The sequence below is a fragment of the Pagrus pagrus genome (assembly GCF_965226575.1).
Source record: "Pagrus pagrus genome assembly, chromosome: 14".
Lineage (NCBI taxonomy): Eukaryota > Metazoa > Chordata > Actinopteri > Spariformes > Sparidae > Pagrus > Pagrus pagrus.
Genome location: NC_140198.1, coordinates 25419462 through 25440462, shown reverse-complemented (window position 1 = coordinate 25440462; position 21001 = coordinate 25419462). Strand labels below are relative to the sequence as shown.

General features: G+C 41.7%; 1 protein-coding gene across 5 annotated transcripts in view; it reads left to right on the top strand.

The window, feature by feature from the left end:
• Nucleotides 1–21001, top strand: part of LOC311269963 (cell adhesion molecule DSCAM-like) — a 94343-nt gene that overhangs the window by 51091 nt on the left and 22251 nt on the right. For all 5 annotated transcript variants that reach the window (XM_084374534.1, XM_084374531.1, XM_084374530.1 and 2 more), the window contains exons 4-11: nt 8677–8823; nt 10016–10294; nt 10511–10786; nt 11278–11574; nt 12939–13214; nt 14602–14880; nt 15291–15410; nt 17626–17805. In XM_084374534.1, the coding sequence (XP_084230660.1) occupies nt 8677–8823; nt 10016–10294; nt 10511–10786; nt 11278–11574; nt 12939–13214; nt 14602–14880; nt 15291–15410; nt 17626–17805 (1854 nt within the window). The remainder of the gene's footprint in view (nt 1–8676; nt 8824–10015; nt 10295–10510; nt 10787–11277; nt 11575–12938; nt 13215–14601; nt 14881–15290; nt 15411–17625; nt 17806–21001) is intronic.

The following is a 21001-nucleotide window of genomic DNA, read 5'->3' as shown; positions in this document are numbered from 1 at the left end:
GCACAAAGGGAATTCAAGCTTTTCCGTTTTTTCTTCAATTCTGAGCTTTCATCAAGAATAAGTGAAAACTGGAGTATGAAGTGTGTGTGTGTGTGCATGTGTGTGTGTGTGTGTGTGTGTGTGTGTAAACAAACAATTGTACGGGACCCACTAAGATAACCTTGACCTGCCACATTGCTCTTTGAAGTAAAAAGCTGCAGGACTGGAAACAGGCTCAGCTCTTCCTTTGCCTCCAAAACAAAGCCTGTTCTGTTTGGGTTTGGCCATCAGTAGAATTGTTGTCAGCTTGACTTATTATCTAGACAAAGTGACGGATTGTGATGGAGTAGATACTAATAGCTTCCTTCATGCCTGCCAGTGCATCACACACACACAGAGGTTCTCACAGACAGAGATGAATATTCATGATTATACAGCTGAGGCTCAACACTGGCTCATTTAGTGTTGGCCAGAGAGAGGCCAATGATAGCATTGTAAACACATACCCATCAGGGGTTTAATAGCTCGACTCCAGTACTGGCTAATTACCCCGCACATGCAGCAATACACACACCGCAGATAGAAACACACAGGCACAGATTTGAAAGCTATTGTGGTGGAGATTTCCCTCCTCACTTTTGATTCAGCAGACAAACATTTGTCTGGTAGAAAAAAGTGCTCACACAGCTGCCTCCAAACAGTCTGCTGGAGAATAGAGACATCCTGTCAGACTGTGTCACTGTCTGACAAATAAGTCCTGTGCAAATAAACTCCATTCTTACACTGCCCATTGTTTGATTCTGTTTAGATTAGATGAGATAGAGTTTCATTGGTCTGTCTACACCAGTTGTGCCTGCAGTTCGCTAGGAGCAGTGCTTCATAATTGAAAGAGATGCTGACAATGACTTTAAAGGGAAATTCCATAGTTTTGCATAGTGGGGAAAAAAATGGAGAAGGCCTTTTGCGGCTCCAGTGAGAATCTGATAAACTGTGATGTCACTTGAGTCAGCATTGGTTGAGGCTGAGGAGTTAGAAAGAAGTGAATTCACCCGACCTCTGTAGCCCACTTCTCATCTTTACTTGAGGCTAGCAGCTCAAGGCTACATTAGCTGTTACTGAATGTGCAGAAGAAAAAAGTAAAATATTTTTGGTTCTGCTGGATCGATTTTGAACCTTTTTTTTTGTAAATTGTAAACCATGAGGTGGACAATCACAGCCAACACTCTGACTCATATTAAACTGACATGGCAGTTGCCCCTGATATGTCCAAAATGTAGTTTTAAGCAAAATAATTTACCTGAAAACAACTACATCTAATACTATTAGAGGTGACATTCTTAAAATGCTCAACCTTAAACCTTGTATTGGTGAACATTTGCCATCTGAACTATCCATCATGTACCATTACTTTTTTTTTTTACTCCTTTTTATATTGTTTCATGTCTCAATCTCAGAACATCACTGTGAAGACAGACAGTATCTAAAATCTCTCCTCCTTTCAACACGACAGAGGAATGTGGGGCAACGTTGAGGCCAAGTGCCTCAGGGTTTAAGCTTCCCTGTTGCCTCCTGATTTGAATATCGTTCAGCGTCCATTTGCATCTAGTTTTAATAGCGGTTTATTCAGTCAAGCAGAAGATGACATCTTTATCTGTGGTTGACATATGAGGCCGTTAGCCTCAGGCTAGCGTGTGTCTAGTTAATGAGCAGAGGGATGCTGCCGCTGATTAGGAGCGGCAATAAAAATGCTCAGCCTTCTAGTCTGACTCAACTCTGTAGTGAGCAGGGAGGGTCTAGACCCAGATAGGCTGCTTCGAGTTTGTAGTCCAGGTGTGATGAGAAATTAGGCCAGTTGCTTGGTTTGTGTGTGTGTTTCTGTAGTTCTGTATTTGTGTATTTATGGGGTCCCAATATACTCCAAACTCCTTATAGAAGGGAGAGAGAGTTTTACTCTTTTTCATGGTCATGTATGCCTTTTTATATCTCTGCGTGCAGTTTTAAGGTGCAGTGTTTTCACAGTAATGTTCAGTTGAGTCTGGCGTCTGTGGGATCAGTAGCAGCTTGTCTCAGAAATAGAAAGCTGCACCTTCTCAACCTTAATTTATGGACTATAATAGACTACATGTTGTCATTTTTACACAATTCTTAATTTATATCAATCTTCACTATGGCTGCAAATAACAATTGTTTTCATCCCTAATTAATCTGCTAATCATTTTCTCGATTAATGGATTCATTGTTTGGTCTCAAAAAGGCAAATGCAGTAGAATATTCTGTTTATCATAAATGAGAAAGAAAAGCAGCAATGTGGTACATTTGAGAGGCTTAAACAAACAAAGTAAAATGCGTGTGTGTGTGATGTGTATGAATGATTATATATAAAGAATAAGTTGGAAAATCAGTTAAATTCCTGCAACATTTAATTGTGTGTATTAATAACTAAAATAAAAAAATAACCCTTAAAGTGAGACGGATGTGAGGATTAAAATGTCTCTTTCTATTGTGTGTCTAAGCATAGAAACATTTGACTGGACAGTATACGTGCGTGTGTTTCCACCTCTCCACCATTTACAGTACTGGGAATATTGCTTGCTAAGCGAATGGTGGCCAGTGAGTTGCCATGGCAACCGCAGCAGCTGTCAGTGTGGCTCCTGTAAGAATGACAAATGATTTTTATTAGAGGGGCTCTAAATTGGTGGGATCCCCCTCTCCATAGAGATGCTTATCCCAGCCTGATCAAACTGGAGTCACTCTGCCAATAACTCTGACCAGGCCTAATTACAACACAGGCCCTCCTGGGCTCATCATACACTCATTATTACTCACAGACTGCACCGGCAATTCTGGCGCCAGTCACTGTGTGACATTTTCATAGTGGGGAACAATGTGGCGTCGCATATGGCACTATTATGGCTGCATTCTCAGATTGTTCGAGATCGTCTTTGCTAAATTTTATTGTTACTTAATGGGAATTAAATTTGGCAGTGCTTCTTATAGATGGAGCGATGCAAGAAACAATTTGGTAAAATTTTAACTCTTAAGGGCTGATCAAACCAAGAACAATAACTATAACGATAACAACAACTCATCAGTGCACATCACAACTATAACGACAATGATAGTGGAGAATAATTTCTCTGGAATCGCTTTCAGAGCAATTTGTTGAACGATAGAAACACAGACAGCCAATCAAAATCCATCTCATTTTACAGGGCCTTCAACTAGCTTAATTTTGTGGACATGCTTATAATATTGTTTTATAACTCAATAACTCAATTGGCAACTGGCAATTAAAAAACATTTTTTTCACTCATTAAACGCTTAAATAAAGGTATAGAAGACAAATGCACATAACAGCACGTCATACTGCCATACAGTCTTTGGTGCTGATGGGGTCTCGTTTTGTCCTTATTGATGTCCTCTTTGATGATTGCCAGGATAATTGATGTCGACTAACAGAGTGCTGGATTCTCTTCATCTGTGTCATCTTTGAAATTTTTCGTAAAACCTTACCCTTTTGTTTTTTTTTGTGGGGGGGGATGTCTGTCACAGCTCATCAGTATCTTTTTTCCTAAGCTGCCGACACAGCTGAAGCGCTCAGTGCTTGCTTGGTGCTACTGTTTACAGAATCGTATCTTTCATTTGTGTGAATGCTGAAATCATTATCATTATAGTTCTGACTATAGTCATTTTCTTGGTGTGGAAGGCCATTTACAAAAAGAATGTACACTGTTTAATGTTTCCAAATCATTTTAACTGTTAACATCTGCTTGTCATATTTTTTTGTATTTATATATTTGTTCTTCAGTGTGATCACGAGAACAGTGATCAAATCTTCAAATCTATGCAACACACGCTCATTTTTTCTGTTTATTCACCACCTGAAGAAGATTTTTAAATGAGTTCTAGATGCAGATAGGTGTTGGTTTGTTAGTGTGCAGCTGTACAAGCAGCATGGGTTAGACTTTTTTGTGTCAGGCTGTATGACTTTGAGTGGCCAAGGTTACGGTGACACCGTAGGCCCCGGCTGTCTCCAGGGACCTCACTCCACTTGCTAATACACTCCAAGACAGTTGCACAGTGGGGACACTGCCAGCAGAGTGATGAGGAAGCAATTTTTATCTGCATTGTTTAGCTGACTCCACGGGTTGCCCGTAAGTGGCATCCAGACTGTTGGTGTTGATAGGTCAGACCATTCAAAGTTTTTCAGAGTCGGAGGATTGCAGGTTGTTCAAGGTCATAAGAAAAACTGATTGGTCTCTTCTTTTTTTCTCAGTTAACAAAAGGAGTCAGGGGTTAGGGAAATGGGCTCTCTATTAATGTTCCTATGTTTTCAACAGAATTCTGTCTTGGAAAAATAATATACTTAGAGGATTGTGCTGCATGCAAAGCAGATGTACATAGATATTCTCGAGTCAGTGTTTGGATCATGTCACAATATCTCTCCATTGTGGTATGTGCAGTACTTGCTTTTCAAACAGCATATTTGATGAACAGACAGACAGTGTAAGAAACAGAGAGGTTCCTGTTGAGATCTGTCAGACAGACAGGGCTGACATTTTTTTGATAATTGCTCTGCCTAGCCATGATCTGAATTAGCATATGAAAGTTGTGTCTTTTTTCCCTTCACTGGGAGCGCATAGCTGTAAGCTAATTTGTAAGTCATTTTAGATGATAGAGAGTGGTTGTATCCCAGAGGTGCTCTTTCCCTCTTGATCCTTTATTTTCTCTCTCTATCTCTTCTCTCCCTCCTCCCATCTCATCTCTCCTCCACTCATGTCTCAATTATAGAATATTGAAATGACTGAGGCAGCCGAGGTAACTCTTTCAGCTGTTTTGAGGCAGATGGTCACTCAGCAAGCGTAGGTCAAAGTGCTCAACTATGTCATCGCGTGTCATTGTCTTCCACCTTATTGGAAATCCTTCTCTCTTAGTCCTTGTCACACGTTAAGTTAACCTGTGTGTCCAGTGACAACACATCCAGGCCAGTGCTATCCTTGGTGAAAAGTGTAACAATGGTGTTGTAATGTGGCCAAGATTCAGCCTTATCTCATTGTCACTATTTTATGTCTCACGAGCACTTTAGTTTTCAGTGAAAAACTGCAGGGCCTCTCAATTTGAATGAACAAAGAGTCTACTCGCAGGCTCAGTGTGGCTTATATGGGGATTAATTGAAGCTATTGAGTGTGGATCCACAGAAAGAGACTTGTGTTTGTGGCACCGTCGATGCCAAAGCAGCTGGGCGGGCCGAGGACGGGAAGAGGAGACGACTGATAGTCCAGCAAGCCACCTGGAGTGAAGTGAAGCCATAGTTTGAGAAATATACACTAATACACCCAGGTGTGGACACAAACGCATGCGCATATGTCTAGCATGTTAACACACACACACACACACACTGCAAGAACAGTGGAGGCTGTCTCTCAGGCACTGTTAGTATGCAGTAGGTGGAGCAGAGAAGAGCGGGGAAAAGCGTAGTGGAGCGCCTTCGATCGTTATTATTGACCATTCCTCCATGCAGCTGTATGCTGCATAAACACATTCACACTCACACATGCGTTCACATACACAAAGACTTTAATATGCAGACACACAAGCCAGTGGGATTTGAGATAACTGCAGTGGTACGAGAACACACAGAAATGCCCTCAGCTTACAAGGACATGCACATACAGTACAGCAATGTAGGCCTGCAGCTCTATAAGAGACGCTCGATTCTGTTTGATGGTAGTGAGCATGATGAAAGGAATGGAATCCAACCAAGAATCAAGAATGTGATCAAAAACAATAACCAAGGACATTTTTATATTTTTAAAATTAAAGGTGCAATATGTAAGAATTGGCAACACATTGAATACTGACTCCAAACCAATAGGGGGCATCATATCACCAGAGTACACGTTAACTTGGTCGGACTGGGAGCTCGGAGCATCAGGGGAGTGTTGGTTTATACACCGCTAATTCAGTCGCTTTGGCCTTTGAGGGGCCAGGGCTAGCAGGTTAGCATGCTAACCACAGTAAATATCTCTGCAACAATACACAGACGTCATAACATCAAAACTGTTATTTCTCTGCATTCCTTTAATTGTTGGTCCTTACAAATTCTTACATATTGCACCTTTAATACATACCACCTTTTGTTCTCATTGCAATGGTTAAAAAATTCTCACCTATTAATTTACCTTGATTTACCACCTTTTCAATATCAAACATACAATCCTTTAAATGATCCCCATTCTACTCAGTGAGAAATTCACTTATAATCCAGAGCCAGTTTGATTTGCTAGGAGACAAGAGACAAGCACACTCACACACACACACACACACACACACACACACACACTTAAAACACATAACGTACATTCAAAACACGGCATACTCCCCTCTCTCCCAATCCTGGCTTTTTGTCACAGTGACAGGCAGTCTGTTCTAATGAAAGCTCATTCCTCTCATTCATAAGCCTGCCTTGTCAACTTTTGATGCCAGACAACTTTCAGAGGGAAAGCAGGGGGAAGAAGATGCAAAAAGGAGCTTGCTCTCCCTTTTTCCTTTGATATCTGCTTTCTCTGAATTGTCTCCTTCCTTGAAAATGAACTGCATTTGCTACCAGCAAAATTCTAATTTCATAATATTCCCCAGCTTGTCTTTGTTGTATGATTAAGGACTACAGACACACACGTGTGAATACTACCTCTCCTGCCCCCCTCATTTTACTGCTGGTTGTTGGTCATAGGCACACTAGAGCATCTTGACCACGAGTTGAAAAACTCCTCCAGGATATCAAGTCCATGGTCTCTCATTTCTAACTAGGTCATCACTTGCTCACAATAGCATTCTCACTACCCTCCTCTGTGTATTCCTCCCTCTCCTCTGTGTTCTCCACCCATTTCTCTCTGTCCTCTTATTCATCCCTTTATTATTGCACCATTACTATAACCTGTAAACATGTTGGAAGTCATTTTTGTCTTCAAACATTCAGTCATTCACTGCATCCACAGTGTGTGATTGTAAGAAGTTCAAAGATTTTTATTCAAGTCTTACCAAAGATGTAGCTCATTTTGTGCTGAAAGAGTTATTTCCCAGAAGTGTCAGACAAGATTTCTTGTTATATTTAAAAGGTAAATGTAGAGGCCTGTAAAAAACAAATGTCATTTTAATGATGTTTGCAGTAATTAAAGCTTTATTGTCGTGGTTGTTGCAGATAAGACTGTTAACACAGTGATCACAGGTTCTACTTTTACACCTCTTGTCATTACTTTAGCATGCAATATGCAAGCATCTGTACCAGTAGAATTAATCTGTGTTAAACTGTCATGACAGGACTAAATGAGAGTAATTCAACACCCCATAAAGTCTGCATTATGATATCTCTACCAATATTGCCAGAATTCCCCAATGTACGGCAGCCCCATTTGATCCAAGGCCCAGATAGGCTTCTCCATCATCGGTGACATGAAATACCCCGGCAGCCACCGGCTACAGCACACATCACTCCTCATAAACACTGACTACCTCTCTCTACTTCCATGTGTTCACACAAATTAGCATAACATCAGCATGATATTAGCACATCCGACCTGCACAGCCATGGCTTATCAAAGCGCTCTGTGATCCCTGGCTCCCTGCGCTTTAGTCTGGAGCAGAGAAAGAAAGAGAAACTGAGAGAGAGAGAGAGACAGAGACTTTCCCCCCAGAGAGAGAGAGAGAAGAGAGCGATGAGCTACATGATAACGAGCTGTGTTACACCGCTACACAACACACAGCCTTGTCACAGCGCCTCAGAGCTGTGCTGAGCTAAATGGGCTGCAGCAGATGTTTGGTGACTACAATCACAGAGCTGCGTGCCTCACTTGACTTGCAAATATTTGCTAAGAGACTTCAAAATTGGATTTTTCTGTATTTTCTTCTTTTAGAATGTGTAAGTTAGTGATTCCAGTGCATATGAATGAATACACACAGTTTGCTCTCTTCTCACACTGTAGGACTGCAGAATATTATTTGTTATACAGTAAAATGCTAGTTGTCTCCTGTGATGAAATCCGGAGGCAATTCATCCTTTGTTTGTTCCTTTCATGTGTCACACACACTGTTCCCGACACTGCTAGTTAGATTTTGGCAAAACATTGAGACTGTAGTGTATTTGATCCAACTGGGCATATTCAGGATTACACTGATTGGTTGTGGGGGTCCAATGTTGTGGGTAAAAACAAGGTGATATTTGTGTTACTGTCTGGTTACTGAGTGGCTTCACCAGTAGAAGGCGATATGTCACTTTATGTCAATCAGAATGTCTGTAGTGGTGATTGTGTTGTAAAAAAAACCAAAAACATTCAGACTGCACTTCATTTGTTTGTATGAAACTCTTATTGCACCAGACAGTCAAGCTGAGATGGGAGTAATGAAATGAGCTGATGGCTCCTGCACTCTTTTGAGCAGGTTGAGTCTGCAGGCCTTACGTGTTCTCACAGACATGCTTTTCAACATTATACTGACTGACCAGAGGCAAAGTTCAGTATTTACAGGTCCTACAGTATAAAGGTGACATATTTGGTGCTGATTGGCCCTTAGGTAGTAGACTGCTCAGAGGAGCTGTCACTTTAAAATGGTTCCATTAAGACCTTCACTGTAACTGTTTAAAATTGTAAGATACATCAATAATGTGCTGTGACTTAATAGTTTTTATTTATTTACTTGCAGTGTCACGGTTTCTCATCACATCCACGGGAGCCCTGTATATCCTGGATGTGCAAATGGAAGACGGGCTGTACAACTACAGGTGTATGACACGCCATCGGTACACAGGAGAGACCCGACAGAGCAATAGCGCCCGCCTCATTGTCTCAGGTAAGAGAACAACAGAATATCCAGTGTGAAAATGATGCAGCAGCAGCAGTATTAGGTAACACCCTGCCATATACCATTTATGAAGTAGATGATATTATACTTGACTATAAATGACACAAATAAACCAGCTAATGTGAACCATAAAAATGACACCAAACTGTAATATGTATGAAACCTTGTTCTCTTGTCTTTCATTTAATTTTGAGCGTAACTGTTCATTTTAGTTGGTTTCAAAAACAGTGTATGCAAAATGACAGCAGACCATATGGGAATACATTTTTACTTGTTAGAAAAGATCCGGATAATTTGAATAGAACAGAGACTGACAGGAAATAACACATGAATTAAAGAGGGGATGACATGTGATAAAGGTCATTAGACCTGTGCCAACACTGGTTAGGGAGAGGGCTTCAGGACAGAAAATGCCCTTCTGTCCTTAAACCATGAAGAGACACTCTGATTTTAAAGATGAAGATCATTTTATTCGTCAAGAGGAGTAAAACTCAACATGTCAAACAGTTGTATAATACAGTATGTTCTGTAGCTGTGATGGGAACGTAAAAATGTAACCCTGCTGGTGTCGTCAGGGTCATCTCAGATTGAGCCAGACAACTCTGGCTAAGAGCTTGTTTTTAATAGAAAGTCTGCGTTATGTACCAAGCAAGATGGATCTCAACCAAAGACACTATTGAGTTGCATTATAGGAATAGTAGCATCTGCTGTTTTTGGTGCTTGAACCATACTCAAGTCTAAAAGTCAGGATATCTTGGCCTCTGCTGCTTCATTTTTGGCCATCTTTTTCTGATCTGTCTGCTGTCAGTCACTCAACATTATCTGTAGTGATAAACTACCTCCCCCTCTGAGGTAAAAGATTTTTGTGATTGTGTAATTATGTGGTATTTTGTGGTATCTTTCAACAGTTTTAAAGGGACTTTTAGCACTCCATAGGTTGTGAAACAAGCGTGTGTACCAGTTCACCCACTCCACACCACCATGATAACCATGAAACATTAGGCACACACAATAGATCCTTCACTACAAAATATTAGCCTTATGCCAGAGACCAGTGTTAAGGGAATAAATAAAAAATATATATTCCACACACCCATCCCACTTTAAACTCTTTGTGTTACATGGTATGTATCAGAATTCATTAAAATAACCTCCTACTATACCCCATATCCCCCTGCAGACCCCACCAACTCAGCGCCCCACATCCTGGACAGCTTTGAGCGTCGTGAGGTGATGGCATCTCACCGAGTGGAGTTGCCCTGCAAGGCCTCTGGTCACCCCGCACCCAAATACCGCTGGCTGAAGGACAACCGGCCGCTGGAGCCTGACACACGCTTCAGACAGAGTGTGACAGGCCTGCTGATAGAGAGAGCCCAGTCCAGCGACACAGGGACATACGTGTGTGAGGTGTGGAATGGATATGGCAATGCTGAGGTGGTTGGCAGGCTGCTGGTCAAAGGTCAGTGCTCATGGGCTGGCGGGTTGATTTTTATCAGTGTTTATAATGCCTCAAAACAGGAACAAGCTAGGAATCTAAAGATGCTGCTTCAGATTCAGCTCCTTATAGCATTTTTTTATCTTTCACTGGCAAAATAACAATAATGCCATGGTACAACTAAAGAAAACAGTCTTCTATGAGGAGCAGCTGATTAACTCTTACCTCTCCAACCTGCAGAGCCCCTGAAGGTCATAGTGAGCCCACGGAAGGTGAAGGGCAGCGTGGGAAGCCAGGTTTCACTGGCCTGCAGCGTAACCGGCTCCGAGGAGTACCAGCTGTCCTGGTACCGCAACGGGGAGCTCATCTACCCGAGTAACAGCGTTCGCATGACGGGCCAAAACAGGGAGAACCTGGTCATGGCTGGCATGGCCAAGAGTGACGGAGGAGCCTATCAGTGCTTCGCCAGACATGGCAAGATGTCCGCCCAGGACTTTGTTCAAGTCATACTGGAAGGTCAGAATTCACAGTGATCTTACTGGAGGCGTGTGGGTGGGATCATTCAGTAGCTGAATGTATTGTCTTTCTTTAATGTGCACGGGTATATGTGTGCGCATGTGAATCCAAACTGTGTGTCTGTGTTCATGTTCAAAACTAGACGGTGTATGAAGTATAGAGTGCTGCAGTACAGCTTATCTTTATTAGATTTTCTCTGAGAGGCTTGCTTACTGTTACACAAGCTGGGTTGCTGCAGTGTCTGCCTCCCATGACCACACCAATATAAGGAGAGTATTGATAATCAATGAGGTTGTGGAGCCAGAGAAAGGAGCTGTATTAATTTGCTTTTAATACAGCAGGCATGAAAGAATTACAGTGAGAAAGCAAATCAGTCTCGATTCTGAATAGATTCTCATTTAAAAAAAGCCTCAGATGTGTTTTTCTAATCATCTATCATGACTAAACTAATAAAATGTACCTCACCTTATGTTTCTCCTTCTGCTGCCCAGATGGAACCCCCAAGATCCTGGCTTCGTTCAGCGAGAAGGTCTACAACATCAACGAGTTTGTGTCGCTGTCGTGCACCGTGAAGGGCACGCCGGAGCCCCGGGTAACGTGGACTTTGGACGACGAGCCCGTGGTACGGGACAGCCGCCACCGCATCTCCCACTACTCCAACACAGAGGGCCACGTGGTCAGCCATCTGAACATCAGCCAGACCCAGGTGCCTGACGGAGGGGTGTATCGCTGCATCTGCAACAACTCGGCTGGGACAGTTTCCTACCAGGCGCGAATAAACGTAAGAGGTGCTTGTCAGATCAACTCTTCCAACACACCATCACATACACACATCAGCATGTCTTGATTTGTTCTGTTTTGATGGATTTTTAATTGGCTACGTTTAAAGCGTCTGGATGTGCAGATGCTGAAAGAATGCCTGACTAAGTTTGTCAAGAGGTTTTCAATTGTAGAATTGTAGACATCAGATGTGTTGCAAGTATCTCTAACACTCAAAAACCTGCTTTTGTAGCCTCAGAATGGGACCCTCCTGTAGTAGCACTTCCTATCATCAGTCATTGGTGCTAACTTTTCTATTGCCCTGCTTCTTAGCCAGCACCTGCTGATAGCTTTATACTGGGACGCCATTAGGGTGATTTAGTGTTGTTACCAGTGTATGACTGTAGTGCTATCTGCTCTCTACAGGGACATGGTTGGCTGGATTATTGTTGTCATGTAGCAGTAATACGGGAGCGCTCAAGCTTTCCGTGCTTGGTGCAAGGCTATTAGTATTTCTGTATTGCAGAGAGGGAAGGGCACTTTCTGTACACTGATTGGTTTAACTTGATTGTGTTCATTCTTGCATGTTGTGAGGCTAAATAGGGCGATCCTCTAGCCCTTAAGCGAGGGTCCATGGATGCTGAATGCAGCCAAGCAATGAAGATAAATCTCCACAGGTGCCATTGCGGAGAAAGTGTAATGACTGTTTCTCACATCGTTGGCTCCTTAATCGTGCTAAAGAGAGTAGCAACCCAGGATATGCTTGTGCTCAAAGTACACTACAGAGCCTAGTTAAACTGTCTTCTACAGTGCTTTAAAGAGAAGCCTAATAGTCCATTTCCCTGATAGACACTGAGCTATGGAAGCCTATTGGTTATTCTGTTGGTTTTTCACAAGTGTGCGTGAAAGCCGGCAACATGAGTAATGGTTTTGATAATAGCTTCATGAGTGGAGAAAGGGAACATTCCACTCTAATGCTTGTCAGAGGCAATCACAGTCGGCACCAAAGAGGTGGGAGCGATAGGTAATATTCACTACAGTCTGAAATAGAAGGGTACATGAGTCCCTGGTTCTGACAAGGCAGAAAGCACATTTGATATGAGGGAAATAGAGCAGAATGGGTCCGCTGGTAATGATTCTGAGCCTGATTTGCTTTTTTGAGTTGCTTGGATGCCGTTCTTGAGTGTATACAAGGATGTCTTAGTCAGGCAATTCCAAATAAACTTCCAAATAAATCTTGGTAATGTTGATTTCTTACTATCAGAATGAATCAAGGCATGTAAACTTTGTGGTGTCTCAAAAACACACACAACACAGCACAGCTATCTTTTATTCCACCCCCCCTGCCTCAAAATCATTTTAAGAGAGTTGTCTCTCCAATGTGTCCTTCAAGGGCCTGCCAGCATCAGACCAATGAAAAACCTCACTGCCATCGCTGGCCGGGACATGTACATCCACTGCCGTGTCATTGGCTACCCATACTACTCCATCAAGTGGTACAAGGACTCCAATTTGCTGCCATACAACCACCGGCAGCGGGCCTTCGAGAACAACGGCACCCTGAAGCTGTTTGATGTGCAGAAGGATGTGGATGAAGGAGAGTACACGTGTAATGTGCTGGTGCAGCCCCAGCTCTCCACACACCAGAGCGTCTATGTTACTGTGAAAGGTATGAACCTCACTGCTATCTGTCTTCACTTACAGTAACTTATTGTCAGGCTTAGGCAAGTCACACAAGCTGTTTTGGGCACCACCTAAGAGAAATGTATCAATGTGGAGAGCATATTTTCTTAATCGAAAAAAGTAAAAACTTCTTAATAGTGTGGACCTCCAAACCCAGTCAAATATGTGCACCGAAGTCCTCCACAAACTGAGGGAGAACACTGACTTCATGGCCTGGGCTTAATTTTTGGAAAAATAGCATAAGATGTAGTTGCTGTAGCTGTCTGTCATCATGGGTGCTCTGTCAGTATTATCAATCTAAAGTGTCAAATAAGCTTTTTAGGCCAGTGACTTGAGATGTACATTCACTGTGTCATACACCAGTATTTGTTGAGTACACTCATGTGTGCTCCATCATTAATCTCTCAGTCTGTGAATACTAACACAGAATCACTTTATCAGCCTGCGCACTGACCCTGTGTCTTTCCATCTGGCGTACACGCTGTACATCACATTTAAAAGATACATTAAAGCATCACCTTAGTATCTACTTTTCCCTGTCGCAGAAAACACAGATATGCAGAGGAATATTTGTATATCACAATATCACAAAAAAAAAAACACATACCCACATCACTGATAGCAAAGCACCATCTCCATCATCCCAGCCAGCTTATCTGGGCCTCATCTGAATATGTAGCGGTGCTGAGCTGAGCCACATTATGATAACCTCAGATGGCTCTCTTTCTTCAATGACGCTGCATAATTTGAAATGTCGGATGGGCCAACTCCCCCGCCTCTCTCGCTCTCTGGCGGGTCCTGACGTGCTAAGGAGTGTGTGAGGGGGAAATCACACAGCGTAGACAAAGCTATGCCGCCATTCCGCCTCGGCTAATTTGCCTCTCGGCTGCTTAGCATTCCACCGCTGCCGAGAGGGAATCCCCAGGAGCCTATTATGCCTATTTTGTTGTGAATTAAATAAGCGCTGAAGTGCCGCTTATTCCAATGTTATTTTAAATCATTAATTTTCCAAAGCATCTGGTTCTCACGATGGCTACAGTGTCCCCAGAGAGAGAGAAAGAGAGTGAGGGAGAATGTTATATGCATGTTGTTTGAGAGAGAATTCAGCCGCTCTGCTTTGGGAGAGTTAATAAAATATTTCTGTCATTCCTGCAGAATCACAGCATAATGTATTAATACTGAACAAGGTGATAAAGAGAGAATTATGTATAATGAGTTGCTCTGGGAGTGCTTTATAAAGTAGCTCAAGCATGACATTTATAAACCTGTTGTTTTTATATGTATGTGAATTGTGAGCAACATTTGATGTTGTTGAACGTAAATCATAAACGTGTAAACGAAAATGAAAATGAATTTGCATGTCTCTTTCTCAGTCCCACCTACCATACACCCATTTGAGTTCCCTCGGTTTTCCATCGGCCAGCGAGTCTTCATCCCTTGTGTGGTCATGTCCGGCGACCAACCCGTCTTCATCACCTGGCAGAAGGACGGTCGGCCAATCCCAGCCAGCCTGGGCGTCACCATAGACAACATAGACTTCACCAGCTCCCTGCGTATCTCCAACCTCACGCTGATGCACAACGGCAACTACACCTGCATCGCACGCAACCAGGCTGCGGCCGTGGAGCACCAGAGCCAGCTCATTGTCCGAGGTGAGGAGGAGGAGACGGCTGAAAGAAATGGTTTGGAGGTGGTGGTGGAGATAGAAAAAGGAAAGGAGAATGAATGCTGTGAAAAAAGTATGTGTGTTCAGTCAATTGCTATCAAAAGTTTTTGGGAGAAAACTGGATGAGTGCTGATAACATGCAGGATATTGATCAGTGTGAGTGTCAGATATTTAAATGACTAGAAGTCGTTCACCCAGCTGTTATTTTTTAAGGTAATATTGATCTTTGATTTTGACTTGAAGAAGAAAAATACTATGAACCTAAATTTACACTCCTCAATGACTGAAGAGTGATAGATGAGAAATTTCTTGAGAGAATTCTTTCACAGTGAGTTGTTGTGCAGTAAACATGTATTTGATATGAGAAACTTAATCTAATGGCTGCTTGACTTGCAGTTCCTCCCAAATTTGTGGTGCAACCTAAGGACCAGGATGGCATCTATGGAAAGGCAGTAATACTGAACTGCTCAGCTGAAGGCTATCCTGTTCCTACCATCCAGTGGGAGTACTCTAAAGGTAAACACACATGACACACATGTTAATAAACATGTACATGTATGCCATATACAGACACGTATTAGATGCTGCAGTATAAACAACTGTTCCTTCCAGGTTTGGTTCCACAAGTTTGCAAAGACCTTTAACTGGATAACTTGCCTGTCTGTTCTTTTGACAATCATGCTGAATTGTATGTTAAGATTTTTTGTCCTCCGGCAACTTTATTCTCTGCGGTAGATGATCTTTTTACAAATGCCAACACAGCAAACAGAATGTCCACAGCCTTGAGGTTGTATGCATAATACCACCCACCTCAAGTCCAAAGCACTGTGAGATAAGAAACAGCAGCAGCTCAAGGAAGAGCTTTATTTTTCTCTGGAAGTAGGAAATAGGTTGACGATTATGTAACCACTAAACTTACATTACCCCATCGTGACTTAGCACAATAACAGTGTCTTTTGAATACAAACGTGTTACATCAGTAGTGACATGAATATCCATTACTTTAATTATTGTCAGGTCTTACAGTTTAACAGTACATTATATGACAGAGGCTCATATTAGCATAAAATGTGATAAAGATATTTATGGTACCAAGAGATTGATGTTTCCTCTTGCTCCACCAGCAGGTCAAAAAGTTTCACTTATGCTATGAAATATGTCAACATCTTCAGTGCAGATTGGCATAAGATTTGATCTGGACTTTCTTGGTTCCCAGATGAACTTTTCCTCTGATGACACCATCATGATTATTTTTTGGTTTTGCTAATATTTGGTTTAAAGTGAAATTCCAATGGATGGATTGACATTCGTTTTTTCCTCAGGATGAATTGAAACAACTCTGGCGATCCTCCAGCTTCATCCAGCTCAATCATCATTTCAAAATTTCAGTTTGTCCTGTAATTTGGTATATGGCCACCAATACTAATGACATTCCCATCAGCCTCTGCTGTTCTAATTAGCTAATGCTAAAATGATAAACTAAGATATACTTGCCAAGCATCCACATGTAAGAATTGTCATTGTGAGCATGCTGACATTAGCATTAAGTTTAAAGCACCACTGTGTCTGATAACAGCCTCGAATTGCTGTGAGTGTGGGTGTGAGTCTTGTTAACTTTTGAGTATCCATGTACCTCTCGATCACCACAAATAAATAGAAAACAATACACTTCACAAGTTTGTCAGCATCAAAATAAACAAACTGATTAAACGTACTACAAGGAGTTTTCAGCTGGTTATCAAACAGACTCCTGCCTCTTGGTGAACTACATAAGCAGATCAGACTGTCAGCGCGAAGACTGGCTATTCCTTTATGGTTAATCTTCATGCCTGTCACTGGGTCTGATTCTGAAAATTAAAACTAATGAGGAGCAGAAGGCTAAGGATGAATTGAGGAGTCTCAGCCTAAAGACAGAAGCTGCTCTGTAGGCTAGTGGTACGGTAGATACTTACTGTATTAACAGACATCAGCAGAACAACTGGCCTATAACAAAACATTTTTTATTGGTCTTGCTATCAAGCTAAGCTCTTGGCTTATCATTATGGCATATCGGCTTATCATTATGTAGACATAACATGACTAGGGAATGTTGATCATTTTAGTTTTCACTCAACGAAAGTCATATTACTGAGAAACCGAATCTGTTAGCTATAGGACTACATGTACATGTATGAATGGTGATGTTACTAAGACAAAGTTTACTTTGTTTTACCATTGTTATTTTACAGTCTTACAAAGTCACATATAGATACAGTTCAGTTCAGTTCAGTACAGTTACTTTCTCTCATTCACTTCCATGTTTGCCGTGCTAGCCAGATCAAGATCTGTAGACACTAGGCGGTAGATGTCACACCGCTTTTTCCACAGGGTCCACCAGAATCAACAAAAAAGTTCCCTGTTGTTGCTTCAAATAATTTAAATAATTTTAACTTTTAATAATACAGGAGGTTTGACCATAGAAACTAAGAATTCACATACAATATATCAACTGTGGGCTAGATCAGACAGGTACAGTGAGTACACAGTAACTGTCATTAATGCCGTCCAAGAATGGACTCCAGGTTTTCAGAAAGAAAGAGTTGTATATTGTGTTCAAATGATAAAGGTGTAAATTATTTAATTTTTCCAATGTTGTTCTAAAATTTCAGACATTTCTGTGATGATGGAGTAAAAGATAGTCAGTGTATGTATATTGGCCCTGATTAACATCTCACTCTGTGCTCTCTGACAGGCGCCGGGGTCCCTCAGTTCAAACCCATCGCCCTCAACTCAGGCTTTCGGATCGAGGTGCTGGTCAATGGTTCTCTGTTCATCAAGCATGTGCTGGAAGAAGACAGTGGCTTCTACCTGTGTAGAGTCAGCAACGACGTAGGAGCTGATGTCAGCAAGTCCATGTATCTCAATGTCAAAAGTAAGTCACGTGAGAAAACATCATCTAAAACCTAAAACTGTAAATTTAAAATGTGCTTCCAAGGGGCTGCAGACAGTAGTGTCAGCATTAGTTTATCACTGTTTAAGGTTATATATGTAGTGAATTATTAATTACAGTCACAATTATGACAAACAATTATACGTCACACTTGATTTTATTGAGTCACATCTCCTTATTATACTCCGACTGGTCATGCTCAGTGCTGCTGGTAACATTCATGTGAAAAGTTTAACATAAAGCACAAAGGTTAAGTGAGTTGAACTGGAGTCGGCTTTGTCTGTGACAGTCAGGCCACCAGCAACATATCGCCATGGTATTTGCTCTGTGCTTTGTGCCTGAATGAATCCCATGAAAGCAACGCACACAGCCACTGCCACTGCATCTCTTGGAAAAAGTACAGCATTTATCCGCTGTGTGGCCAAGGACTTAACTCCCCTCCATTAAGCCCTGAATTCTGCATGCAGGCAGGAGCTTCCATGTGGAAAAGAGGGCTGACTGACAGAGAAAGGGGGTTGGAGTTGGAATAGGTTATCCATGTCTGTTTCTCTGCCTTATATCTGTCTTATTATTTCCTTTATTAAGTCTGTTTCTGTTTCTCTCCTACAGCCCAAATAGATTATCCTACCTTTATGTTTGCAAGAGATACAGACACTTTTTATGCTCGCTTGTGAATCCTTCCCTTCATGCCTGACCAATATCATATTTGTTGAGCCGCCATATTCTGATTACCATAATGTTATCAAAGGCTTGGAGCTAACACCCATCATGCTCACACATACATGTAACACATACATGTAACACAGCTATGGATTTACTTTTAACAGGTTTGAACCGATCAGAGATCATGACCAGGACAAACAAACGACTTTAAAGGTTATAATATTTAGGTGTGTCCTGTACAAGCCACACAACACTACATACATGATACAGAGATCAAGCACTACTTTTGCAGAGTTTCTCTTTTAATTCATGAAATTCTGACACATTTCAATGCTTACTTACTAAGTGTTTTTGTTGTAATAGTTTTTTAACAGGAATACTGCCCTCTTCAGGTTGAATGAACAGTAAATAAATCATGAAAACCCAATACATGATTTAATTCACAGCAGCTTTCCTAAGATGGAGTTGCTAAAAGCAGGGATCTGACAGTCTACAGACTTCTGCTGTGGCACAAACAACACATTGTCACAAATAATGTATATCTGAATTCCACAAAAGTAACACAGTTGTGTGAGTTTGAGCTTGTGCTCGTGATTGTGGATGTGCGCGTGTGTGTGATCTCCAGCCAGTCCTCTGTGGCTGGGTGCTCATTTTGATCAGTCACTGCTAGATGAGGCTTATGCCCCCGTGGCTCTTATCAAGCCAGAGCAGAGTACTCCCTGCTGAGTGTCTCACTGTCTGCCAGCCACAGCCAAATAGGCTACCGCTCCTTCATGACCCCTCCTGCCTGACTCCAACCTATCATGCTCTCTCACAGACAAACATACATGCACAAAGACAGAGGCACTAACTCTCAGTACAGTCCCTTATGTCATTCAAGTGTGATTTACAATCAATTATCTTTGGAGATATCCCTTTGAAGATGTTTTTGTAATACAGTGCAGGATGCTACAGTACCGTTCTTCATGTTCTAAAATTCTTCTTATCCTTGCCTTTAACTAGAAAAAGAGGTTCTCACTCTTCATGTTCTTCATTTCTCAACTGCAGAGAAAACTTCCTAATGCATTACTTTAATGTATTAACATTTAAAACAGTATTGTGTGGATTGTAAAATAATCTTTATCACAATATTTAAAAAAAAAATTATTTAACCTTTAACCTTTTGATACATAGTACTTCATCAGGTTATTTTTACAATTTTTTAATGTTTTCAAATTTCTAAAAGATCATGACAACACCATTAAAGGTCTACAGGCCAATCAGAAAATCAGATTTCTCAGAAAAGCCTCATATGGAAGGAGCTTACTGGAGTCTATCATAGTCTATAGGTGATTGAACTCTCATCCTGTAGGTTTTATGTCACTGTTGATTTGACAATGAAAATACAAACTCCACTGACGGCTACAACAAGTGGATGGCTTATGGCAAACTGTCTCTGTATCCTGCTCAGAATAAAGCTGCGACCATCAAAACTTGGTGACTACATCTAAATTCTTGTGGTGACGCACATGAAACATTTACTTTATAAGGACATACAGCATTTGGGTTTTGACATTATGAAAAGCTCTCGGATTTAGGTGTGGTCAACTGCAACTGCATTGTAATTTTGAGAAAAAAAATATATGAACAGAATTTATGAACTGGCTTCACTGGTATGACAGACTTGTATTATCCAGGTCATTAATGACCTGGATAATATAAGCCATGGATCATGGAAAAACAAACACGCTGCAAGATTTTAAACAACTGATTATTGATCTTTGTCTTTTATGTCTACGTGTGTGTGTGCATGCATGCATGCGCGTGTGTGTCTGTCAGCAGTCCCTCAGGTGCACACTCTGCTCCTGTAGTGACAGGCTGTTGTTGTGATAGTTGTTCTGTCCTGATTTGTGTCTCTTTGCTCTCTGTAGTAACCTGAATCTCCCTGGGCGCCAGGGGAGCCACACCTCATCCTATCCCCCGTGTGTGTGTGTGTGTGTGTGTGTGTGTGGAGACAACCAGCTCATTAACCCTTAAAGCCTCTCCATGTGCTTAATAGGCAGAGTAGTGTTGAGCCTGTGCGGTCCACTCTAACGTCCGAGGCTGTAATGCTCAGTACTGTTGGACTCTGTGATGTTCTGTACACTCTGTGCTGCTTTTATGTTGTTTATCCAGGCCGGCCTACACCACTTGAGCAGCGGCAGCTACTTAAGAGGCTTAGGAGCCAATTAGGGAGGCACACAAGCTGACACATGCTGAAGTCCTCACGTGATGGATAGTATGATCTTCGCTGTGTATTATTGGCTGTCCTAGTGTGGCTTGATGTATCAGTAAACAAACTGTGGAAAATCAATAGATTCAATCAGAACTCTGAGATGTATAGTATACACACATGCATGGTCAGTGTGCAATCAAGTCATACGTGTGACACAGGTGAGCAAACAAGCTCATAAGCACACACAAAGACATTTGCACGCAAAGCTCAGCACACGCTAATGCAAAGACAGGATGTAAAGGCAGAGATACAGTGCAGCAC